The following is a 12296-nucleotide window of genomic DNA, read 5'->3' as shown; positions in this document are numbered from 1 at the left end:
AATGTGAGCAGAACAGAACAGAACAGAACAAAACATAATTTTATTTTTGATTTGTACATAGTACATCATCACTTCAATATAAATATACAAACTGTAAACAAATAATATAGAATAATTTGATATGAAGCACTGAATTTCATTTAATGATGGAAGGTGAGCAACAATAGTTAAAGAAAAATTTAATGTCACTTCTAAAAACAATTTGGTAGAGTAAAAACATATTTGATACAAGAAATCATTTAAATTTTGAGTATAAATTTGTAACAAAATTCAATTGTTAGTACTTACAATGGTGTTCCAGATTTTAATCGATTCTTTCAAATATTTAGCTAAATTCAAACATATAATTCAATGTGACAAGGACAAGTTAAAACTTTGATATTGGTCTATGCAATAGCAAGCTATTTTAATTTATGTCAACTCCAAACTAAATTATTCTCTTTAATGTAGTGAAGTACCGAGAAAGTTATTTTCACTCTAAGAAAGTAGTATAATATTGATATTTATACACATTGTTCATGGAAATAGAATAAATGTTGTTCTTATTGGAATGGTAATTATCTCTTTAATGTGAATTGGTCTATAATAAAAGATCTGCAATACCACAAATAATAATGTTTATAATATTTATTGTATCATAGTTTGGGTACCTTTCTGTTGAAAAAGTGTCAGAGTTAAATCGTATACATATACATGCACAGTGCGGTAACTGGAGTGCGGGTATCAGTTACCCGCACTCCAGATAATGCCCGTGGATTGGTTCATTTTTGTCGGGGTTTACATATTGTGACGGCAGAGAAAGGGAAAGGGGCAGAACTATCATATTCAAATGCTCGTTCATTGGTTAATTTTTTCTGGGGTTTCATATTATGACAACAGGGAACGTGCTGTCATGTTTGACTATGATACAAAAGAGAAAGAACACCAAAACACTCGGCAATCTGATTTATACTCGGGGGCTACGCCCCCTCGTACAAATCAGATAGCCTCGTGTTTCGGTGCTCTTTCTATTACGTATCATACGTGAAAACCAACTACAAACAGGTTAAATATGGATGATTTTTTTGTGTTGGATACATGATACGATACGATATGACATATAAATATATAGCAGATAATAAAGTGTTCTAAAACAAAATATAATTATTCCTCATAAACATGTTCATATAAATTCAGATCTCTATTAACATTCTATTTTCCAAAAATCTTACCTAAGAGTCTAAATGCTTTAATCATGTTAGTTATGAGAACCCTACTCTAATTTTACTAGGACAAAATTATTGCAAAATTAGAAAAATGACATGACTAATAGTGAACGACATTTTTGTCATCTATAATGATATATTTCTATTGTTTTAATCAATATTTGAAATATTTTGAAATATTTTAAAAGATATGCCATAATTGAAGACCAATCCACTTAAAATCACAATTTTTATCAGTCCAGTCATATGATACACATAAAAAAAATGCAGATTATGTCTCAAAAATGAATAATATTTTCTCCTTTAGAGTTCTGTGGTATCATGAATTAGATTTTGATAGAACTTTGTTTCTTATGTAACAACAAAATGATTTTATATAGATGTTGTATTTTTTTTTGTAAGATACATGATCTTATATTACATATACTTCTAGAACACTTTATTATCTGTTATATTGATAATATTGGATCATATATCCCAAAATAACACCGCGTATGACTTTAAAGTTTTCGTTTAACTTTCAATTTTCGCAAAACATACAACAAAATTTAAATCAGATAAAGAAAAAAATACTTTTAAAGTGTATTTAAGTATGTTATTACAAATTTATTACACTGCTTGTAATTTATAACTTGATGTGCCTTGCTAATTTTACCAATATTAAAATAGAACAAAAAAGGGAATCCCTAAAGAACGCCCAAATATTTTGAATATGTTGCAGTGAGCATATTCATGGCCGTAATGGAACATGCAAGTTACCGTCAATTAAAAACATTCGCAGATGTGTTTGAAGTAGTTTTGTGAAAAATAAGCATCAGTTCTCGAGAATGAAGATATTAAAACATATCATATAAAAGTTATTTTATTTAAAAATGTTATTTTTTCAAGGACATAAATGAACGAAAGGAATTCATCTTCAATATCAAGACTATTACAACATTGACAACATCTTTCTTTCCGTGGTAAACAATTTTGGACTCTATTCTTAAAGGGTGTTCGTGAATTATGCACGTGAATCTGGTAAAAGATAAAAGTAAATATCCAATGAGAGATAAGTTCTACACTTTCTGAAAAATATTTAAACAAAACCAAAGGTATATTTGATAGATTTGAAACTTTCACATGAAAATATGAAAATCTTTACTACAGGAAGAAACAATATCATAGTTTAATCAACTGCCAGTACATGTTTTCAAATTTGAGATAAAATACGTCTTTTTGCTTCACAAACACTCACTTATGATTAAAGGGGCTCCACTGAGGTTTTTTAGACATGATGGAACTGAAAATATTTTTTCCAGATAATTGTACCATTTGATGTAGGTTCATACCACTAATCTTTGCGCAAAATTACAGATCATTCGCGCACTTTGTTTTCCAAATTGTAAAAAAATGACCCACAATGAAAAGCGTTTAAACTCTTTTCACTCAAATCGGGCTAAGAAAAGCATAAAAATGCGATTTTCAAATTATTTCAAAGTATATTTCTTAACTATCTTTGTATGTATTTCTGTTTAAAGTGCCCCAGCTCATTTATGTAAGAAAATCCAATGCTATGTTTTTAGGCTTTCAAACCTCAGTGGAGTCCCTTTAATGGACAGGTTATTTTTTTATTTATTTCAAATACTGTAAAGTACTGGACTCTTATGTTGTTCTTTGTGATTTTTAAGTGTCAAGGTTTTAAGGGGGTGTAAATGACTATTGATTATCAAGCTTTACTTAAATGAAACAGGCCCCAATGATAGTTTAAAAAGATTGTTATGAAGACAGATTGTCAATGTTATGAAAATAACAGCTCTATGTTGTCTTTAATATTTTTTATTGAGTGGTTGCATACAGCCATGTTTTATTTATGTATAAAATAAATAAAGAAATAAATTAATTAATAAATAAAGGCAGTATATGTACATTCATTTAACTGCTGCAAAGTAAAAATGTAAGATTTGAGAATATATTCTTAAGCAATAATACATTATTCAATTTACAAGATAAAATAAGTTTAAATTGATATCAGGGGCGTGTAGAGTTTATAAATTTATACACCAAATGTGCAATATTTTTGACGTGAACTTTGACGGAAGATTCTTGTGAATTTTTTTAATTGAAAAAAAAAAACAAAAAAAAAAAAAAACAACAAACAAAAAAAAAAACAAAAAAAACAAACAAACGAAGCTTTAAGTACAATGTGGAATTGATATAGTTTCTTTTGTACTCAGGAAAAATATAAACGATACCAGCTTAATAGTGAATAACATGTCCAGATAGATTAAGGTATGGGACGTGGTCAGGAAGATTGTCATACTCTGATTTCCATTCCGTTAGGAGCTTGTTAGATGATCCTTCCGTGTGTGAATAGTGTAAACCCTTTTCTCTCCAGTTTGTTGTCAGGCCTGCGTTCTCTGTAATTTTTATTACATAACATGCTTTAATTTATGATTTTTACGTGTATATATATATATATATATATATATATATATATATATATATATAATATATATATATATATATATATATATATATATATATATATATTCTTAATCTCTAACTTGCCGTATAAAATATATATATACAAATATATCAAATAAAACAATGGAAGTGACGTAACGACAATGAACGTGGCGTTGGTTGCCGTCTGCCGCGTTATTCTTTTGTATTTACTCCATACGGTCTATAGGTTCTTAATTTATTTTTCCACAAATTTTCTATTGTTTTTCTGTATTGGTCATTACCGTATAGCTTTTCCAGCCCCATTATATCGTTCATTGACTTTACGTCACTTCCATTGTTTTGTTTGATATATTTGTATGTGAAATAAAACTGCTGAGGAAGGCCACAAGGCCGAAAGCTACGGCAAATTTAAATAGCGTTTTTGCTTATATATTATATGTTATTTTGGTTTTGGAGTGATATATGTGGATATATTTCCTGCTAAGATTTTATATCAACCGAGCCGTTAGGCGAGGGTGATATTTTATCTTGGCAGGTAATATATCCACATATATCACTCCAAAACCAAAATAATAATTTTATTACCTCCCCTGCCGAGTTTAGACGATTTCTTAAAAAATTATTGTTGTTTCAAATGAAACGTCGAAATAAGATTCCCTTTAGGGTACCCCTTCATCACAACATGACGTCATATAAATACATGATGTATTTTTTCCCGTACCTAACGAATGTAAACAAGAGAAAAGGAGTAGTCTATTGAACGCAATTTTTTGTAATTAATATCAAGCTTTCACAAGGTCATATTTGTTTCAATACTGATGAGAATATGTATCATTACTTTACTTTGGTAAATATTTATCATTTGACAGTTAAAAAGTGCTTGTAAATCGGAATTTACACCGCGTAAAATCGAACCGTACACGCATCACCTCAGCGCATGTTGTTTACAATGTGGGGTACCCAACGGGGAAATTTAGTGTGTATATTACCCGTCTGGCTCGGTTATATCAATTTCTTTCGGGTGATCAATAACCAACCAAAAAGGCGGAAAAAATCTGGAAGGGTAATAAAAAAATATATAACTTTCGGTAAACTGTGATTTACAAAAAGTTTAATTGAAAGCTGATTTTGTTTTAAGTTTCACCTTCAAAAGTTTTTTTGTCAAAAGTAAAAATAGGGAAAACCCCTAATATAATTTCAGAAAAATCCCCTTTGTCTTTTAAATTTCGAAATAGAAAAGTCATTCTTCATTTTTTAAATTATTTTTTTTATTCTTCTCAAAAATATGAATTTATTTTTATTTTTTTGAGGAAAGGAAAATGAAATTTTACCGGTCAATATTAAACAAATGTAATGCTTTTTTAAAAACCCTTGAAAAAATCACGAAAAGTAGCAATTCTTTACATTTCCCCAAATGCTTATTATTTCCAGTATAAAAAAAACACCTTTTTTTAAAACCACCTTTCGGTTTAAAAAAGGAAAGCAGGGGGAAAAAAACTGTTTCAAATGCATGATATTTCTTGTTTATATGTTACCTTTAAAACTGAAAGCAGAAGACGAAGATACCTTGGTGTTGTAACCAAGGCTTCTATAAAGATATGGAAAAGATAAGGATTGTTTTGTTGTTTTGTTTTTAATATTTTTTTTTTGGAGATTTTCTGCCATACTAATAAGACATTGAGATCATAAGATTTCGGTGGTTTATAGAAATATATAAGTGATATAAAACTGGTAATTTCACTGTTTGAAACAGTGAAATTACCACATTGATAATTTCACTGTTTTTAACTTAAGCCCCTAACGTTTTTTCAGTGAAATACAAGCGGACACAGTACTGGGTACCAACTTAATGACGTGACGTCGTAGATGACGTCACGTTGCATTATTATTTGGCGCGCTTTTATTTCAGTATTAGGTTTAATGTCTTTTTAAAACGTTTATTTGCATGTAATAAAAAGAAAATTTGTTTAGTTTAGTGTAAGATCATAATATATTTCACCTTGTGAACACCAAAAGTTCATATTTCACTCGTGGCTGCGCCACTTGTGAAATATACCTTTTGGTGCTAACTCGGTGAAATATATTCCGATCTTACACTGAACTAAACAAATATCCTCTATATATTTGTAAAAATGCCGGCAATCTTATCTAAATGATAGAATAAACTTACCGGGAAAATTGCAATGCAAGGTATATTCATTATTTTTCCAGGCGTAGTAAATATGCCACATCGTCCACATTGTGTTTGCCTTTCCTTGACTGGAAAAAGTTTTATACCAATTCGATGCTATATTTCCAGGAGCATAAGGGTTAAACGAAGATTTATCCTCAGAATAAAACCAGTCCAAAAATTGCTTCCAGTTTTTTGTACTTGGTGAAAATCCCCATGAACCAAGGACAGGAAAAAGAAATACTGTATAATCTTTTGGTCCCCGTAACGTTGTAACTTTGTGTTTTAAACTAAATGTTCTAGAGTAACCTTGCAACGAAAATCCATTTATATCTGAACGATTATCAAATTTCCGATGAACCATTTTCAAATATTTCCAGAAATATTTTGAAACAGTAACGTCGTCTTCGAGAAAAACAACAATTTCGTTGCTGTTTATATTCGGCTTCCAAGTGGTAAGCCATTGTCCTACGATACCTACATGGTGTTGATGGACAATGACCTCAAAATCGCCATGTAGATAATTAAAGTTTATTGCCGCTTGCAAAGTGATGTTATCAACGTTTCCATATTCTGACCTGTCAATCCAAATCTCGAGTTTGATAATATCGGAGGCATATTCCGCTTCATTTAAAGAGTTTAGAAGTCGTTGAAGAGACTTAGCTCTGTCATATACTAGTACAATGATACGTAGATCAAAACTTTTTCTATCTGTAACCTTACTTAATGCATTACTTTTAGCATTATTAGCGTTCTTGTTAATTAGATCTTCGTAATCAACATCATGTTTTTTGTCTTCAGTAAATTTAACTAATTTCCATGCAGGATTTTTAAACAGTATCAATGTCAAGAGACTGAATAAACACACAGGAAAAAATATTCTAAGACTCAATTTAGTCATTTTTAAAATGTACTATCATCAAAGAGTTTGCGTCTAGTATTTAACAGGTATGGAAAAAACAAGTCATGAGTTATTGCATTGACACAACATCATTTCTTATCTTACAGGGAGGTGCATAAACTGCGTGCCGTGTTTAAATAATTTTGCTGAGGACCTTTTAGTGCATGTATATGTAAAACATTTAAACAGGTATTTAAATAATAATAATTGATTCATGCATTAAAAAGATCCTTAATATACGCCTTTACATTCAAGACGATATATTCATTAATGATACTTTTTGGATTGATTAAATTATAACAATTGTCGCTATTCACAATATTCTTTTAACAATGTTTCCTCCTAAATACCGTTTAGATTTCGGCAATACTTCAAAGCAATGCTCATTAGGTAACCTTCTACAGATGCCATATGCCATAGCCATAACATGATGCATAAGAAGGTCAATGGAAATTTAAAAATCTTCAAGCCCCGGAAGAATTTCTCTGAGATTATAACTGTCCCAGCCCTCGGTTACAATAATTAAAAATTAGAAGCATCTTCTCTAAAATTTCTTGACCCACAGATTACAGTTTTAGAATAAACCAATTTAATTTTGTCTCTCCTAAAAGTAAATTACACGTCCAATTTGCAAGTTTTATGTATTAAGTCCAAACAACATTTTATGTAGTAAGCTACTACTATCTTGCAAGTATTGTAATTTGTAATATTCATTCCGTTTTCATTATGTATTTCTCAAGTTGTGCCAATTAAAATAGTTGCAGTTGTAAGATAAACTAGATATTTTTTTATGTTATGTTACTCTGTATAATATGTATTCAAATAAAGGCCTACAATAAATGCCTTACTATTTTATAGCTTCAAAGAAAGATACATGGTAAATTATATAAGAAAGACGTGGTTTCGATGTTTACGTGGCATAAGAAATTTAAAAATACAGCTTTCTAAAAAGATAACACCGAGATCTGGTCAGCCCAATAACTACTGGCATCAAAAGTATTGTTGTTGCTTTGAAGAATTTAATTTAGCAAGAAGCCCGTCTTACGACGAAAGAACCTGCTTATAGTGCTGTTGTAACGTCAGTGTCAGCTGATAAAGTGTTGACACAGAAAGCTTTTTGCTCAATTGGTCCCACACCTCTTGAATCATGTACAGTGTGTTATATATCTTCTAAAAATAATTTATAACAAATGTCGATTATCTGAAATGATAACAGGTAGCTAGAGAACCTATGATTTATTAGTTGGAGCATCAGAGACGTGTAAATGATTAGCAAACAAGGTACGGTAAACCAGTCATCGCTTAAAGAAGAAAAAGTGTGCAAGAAGTTTTATGCACAATTTTGTAAATTTTGAAGATACATGTACTTTTGTCCCAGTCTCTTTCCCAAATGACTGACAGTTATGGAAAGTTAAGTCGAAAGTGAATGTTTTAATATCATAAAAAACGAAGGCTTACGAATTGGTTTCGTATCACGTGCACTGTTCACAGATACTTTTACCTTCACAGAAAAGAAAAAGATGGTCACCTTATACACCAGGACTTTGCTCTGTTATTTATTAAAGCAAAGTATATCTGAACGCGTATATATTACTATCCAAGCGTTTTGGACGTTTCCATTTTCCAGTCTTTGCAGAGCGGAATGCAAGCTGTTGTGCAAGAGGTCGGCTTTGCTGATCAAGGGAAGTAACCACTGCGAGGTGTACAAAAGCGTCTCTGCAAAGGAACTAACCAATGGGGAACAGATTTACCAAAACTCGGCGCTCGCAATGGCGTTAGGATCGTTTAGTTCTGTCAGGAAGCAAAGATATTGTTGTAAAGCGTTAACATATTTACAGTTCTGACATATAATATTTTGTTCTGTACCACATGCCAATTCAGTGTGCAATTTCAAAACAGATCCATATTTTAAACAAGATTGAATTATCTTTATATAGGCAGTATCTATCTTTATTATATTGACTTAAACCAATTACAATGGTGGTGCTGTGTAAATATTAGAAATAAATAAAGTTATGGCAGTTTTTTGTACAGTCAGATTCGAAATGGTTTTAAGTGTAATGAAATATTGATAAATTATATGATTGACAAGTAAAAGTATTATTTACCATGTTTAATAGGACATTTGTGACTGTTTTAAGTAGCACAATTTACAAGCTACAATAAAATATGACATGATTTAATGACATTAACAACGTTCAATAAAAAATCATGTAGAGGCCCGTCTGTTGAACAAATAATGATAATAATAAATAAAGATAATTTTACAAATTTTGGATGTTTTAATCCACCAAAATATAAAGGCATTTAATTAATAATCACACTGGCATTACATTAACAAAACAAGAACATATGTTTCTATATATGTCCCACGTTTATCCGTGGCGCTGTTACACATAGCTTTCCAATACCTATAATTGATTATTATACTGTCATGACAACAAACCTTCTTACTCTGTTCAATGGCATATATGTTCTTTTAGTAATATTTGGTTATTTCGGATACCCACTTACAAGAAACTAACATATGTGTAATTCATTGTTATCAAAACACGTCTTTTATTGAGTCAAAGAGAACTTCAGGAATGTACTTCTATGCTACTTACTGATTTTAACTATCATCATCGGTTTCATCATCACAATTTAATTTAAATCTTAATAAATTTCATCATCATTATAACAGGAAATATGCTATCCTCATCATCCTTCTCAGTAAAATAATGCTCGTGAATTATTATAATTATTGTTGACGTCCTCATCACCATCATCATTACATCACATCATAACCATTGCATCCTTTATTGTCCAACAAAAAGATAACTTCTCTTCTAATCATCGGCATGGTCGATGTTAATGGACTTTCATCATCTACATCATTGGTTTTCTTAAACATCATAGTATAATTTCTGACTGCTATTAACATTTGATGCAAGTTGTTTCTTGCTTATCTTTGTTATTCAATATATTTGCTTTAAAAAATGTTCAAAGAAACATTATCAGCTTTGTAATTTACACACTTAGCCTTAACCGTTTCTTTCTAGGTTTTTTTTTTTGAATGGTCGTTTTGTTCGTTTGTTTTTTGTTTTGTTTTTGTTTTTGTTTTTTTTTTCTGAAGTTTTAAAAGCTTTTCATCTGTGAATTTAATATCAGTGATTGGTATTCATAATCCCTATTTGTATTTAAATGTGTTTATAAGAGGTCATTTAGGTTTTCTCTTGTTCTTCCTTCCAGAAATTGTTTTGACATAACAAAGAAGTAAATACGTATGTATAGTTATGACATATCAAAGCGAGAAACAAACATATACGCATTCATATATTCTATCTAATTCTTGACATCGGACATGATTATAATTTTTTATCAAACATGATGTCTTTGACTCAAAACGAAGGCATTTTATGTAGAAATAATTGTTTGATCAGATCCTTATCACCGAGTATATCCAGTAACTCAGGAATGTGCAAATAACGCAGGAATTGTGCAAAAGTAACGCAGAATTGTGCAATTTAGTAGCTAAATCGAGCACCGCGATAAGTAAATGAACCAATATTTTTTATTGTACACAAATAAAAATGGAAGAAAGGAGTTACAGCATACGGTTGCTGGGACATTATTCTTTAAACCTCATCAAAAATATTTCCATGATAATGTTTATTTTTCAAGATCATTCTTGAAAATGACACATGACTATCGTATTGATGGCGATTTTAAGTTTCGTTGATATCTTTAAATACATATAACGTACATATAACTTTATATTTTTTTATATTCGGTGTACCTGAGACATTTTCCAATCTACTTGTGTCATATAACATTACATTTAGCAGATAAACCGTAATTGAGACCATTTTTACGAGGTAACGCCACATTCGTGAATGAAGCACTGAAGCTACCTACTATTGTTATACGACACTTGTAGTTTGACAAATCTGTAAGGTATACAGAATATGAAAAAATAATGTTTTAAATGACTGCGTTAACTGTTTATATGAGCCGCGTCATGACAAAACCAACATAATGGGTTTGCGACCAGCCTGGATCCAGACCAGCCTGCGAATCCGCGCAGTCTGATCAGGATCCATGCTGTTCGCTTACAAATAAACAAGTAGAGAAACTGATAGTGGACAGCATGGATCCTGATCAGACTGCGCGGATGCGCAGGCTGGTCTGGATCCATGCTGGTCGCAAACGCACTATGTTGGTTTTTTCGTGACACGGGTCATATTTATTTGACGAAACACCTTCAAACAATAATCAGGTTGTCTTTCTCACGAATGATCTAAAAAAGTAAACAAATTCCTGGCAAAAAATGAAATGCTGGTAAAAGTATAATGTAGTAGCAGCCGTATGCGCTATTTAATTTCTTTAAATTTGATTTAGAATAAAATATTTTGGTTCGTTTACTTACTGTGTTATTCGTTTGGCAATACCGTTGAACAGATTCGGCGTTACTTTTTACGACAATTGTAGTCCAGTCAATTTGTAACAAAATATGCTAAAATACTTCAGAAAATGGGAAAAGCATGAAACTTGGCACAGATGTTAATAAAGGCAAAAGAAACATTTTGGGCATGGGACCCATTTTATATATGCCAAGATGGTTGCCATGGCAGCCATTTTTTAAAATGGCCGCCATTACATGGATTATCACCTTTCTTTTCCAGTAGAGGCTATTTATAGTTAAAATTATACTGGAAATAACCCCATTTTACACTTAACATGAGAGATTTGCATTACTAATAATCAAAGATACTAGTTTACAATTAAAATGCTTTTAATTGTTTATGTTTCTATGGTTACATGTTACTGAAATTACAAAACAGTTTATTTCAGTACTTTGAAATATTTTTTTATTATTTTCTCATATTCAATTTATTTGTTGTAATCCTAAGTAGACGACCATGTCAAATAACTATGAGATATAATGCCTTAAAATGCTTTATGTGTAGATTGTGAGCAATTTACCATATAAGAAATATTCAAATTGTAATGTCTGAATTTACATAATTTACAAACAGAATAGGATGTCTTAGCATATTCAATTCCTGTAAATGCAAGGAGAGCTGGAAGTATTTATATTTCCTTCAGCTTAATCAACAATATTTTGCCAGCACCAAATATTACCTAAATTCCAAGAACAAAAGCGTATGACTTGTATCCAAAGTACTATATAGTGCTTGAAAGGGTGGATTGACCCTCATTAGGCATAGAATACACACACAGTCCTGTAGGCATTGAGCTCTCAGATCTATTAAATGTAACATCACTTTTATGATGGATTATTCATAATTCAATTTGAGAATAATTGCAACCTTAAAGATATAACTCAAATATTTATTTTCATGTTTTTAAAGGGAGACACAGGCAACATTTTCATTTCTTCGTTTTGAATTTTTCATTTATTAATATGTAAATCCCTCAAAAAATATATACACTTGACAGTCATCGGTGATTCTGTCGGCGGCTAAATTTCGTTTATATTTACGCTTCAAACTCAAAATAAAAAGAATTGATACCAAAATTCATGCTTGGACTTATTTTGTTAAGTCATATAAAGTTGTTAATCAGGTTT

The 12296-nt window shown here is 30.7% G+C and overlaps 1 protein-coding gene across 1 annotated transcript; it reads right to left on the bottom strand.

Annotated features, from left to right (window-relative positions):
• Positions 1-3373: 3373 nt before the first annotated feature.
• Positions 3374-6766, bottom strand: LOC132750958 (uncharacterized). Its single transcript, XM_060741053.1, has 2 exons — positions 5824-6766; positions 3374-3604 (listed from the first exon to the last, which is right to left on the bottom strand). The coding sequence occupies exons 1-2, from the start codon at positions 6722-6724 to the stop codon at positions 3444-3446; spliced, it is 1062 nt and encodes a 353-aa protein (XP_060597036.1). The 5' UTR covers positions 6725-6766; the 3' UTR covers positions 3374-3443.
• Positions 6767-12296: the final 5530 nt, after the last annotated feature.

This window comes from Ruditapes philippinarum, unplaced genomic scaffold, assembly GCF_026571515.1.
Source record: "Ruditapes philippinarum isolate M1 unplaced genomic scaffold, ASM2657151v2 ctg795_1_1_1_1, whole genome shotgun sequence".
NCBI classification, from domain to species: domain Eukaryota; kingdom Metazoa; phylum Mollusca; class Bivalvia; order Venerida; family Veneridae; genus Ruditapes; species Ruditapes philippinarum.
Note: the sequence above shows the minus strand (reverse complement) of the source record. Positions and strands in the feature narration are given on the sequence as shown.

What these genes read in the sequence shown, in the direction of transcription:
- LOC132750958 (XM_060741053.1), bottom strand. Translation starts at nt 6,724, where the DNA reads ATGACTAAATTGAGTCTTAGAATATTTTTTCCTGTGTGTTTATTCAGT. An exon ending in CTTGCATTGCAATTTTCCCG is followed by an intron (nt 3,605 to 5,823) that starts GTAAGTTTATTC and finishes TAAAAATTACAG; the next exon opens with AGAACGCAGGCCTGACAACA.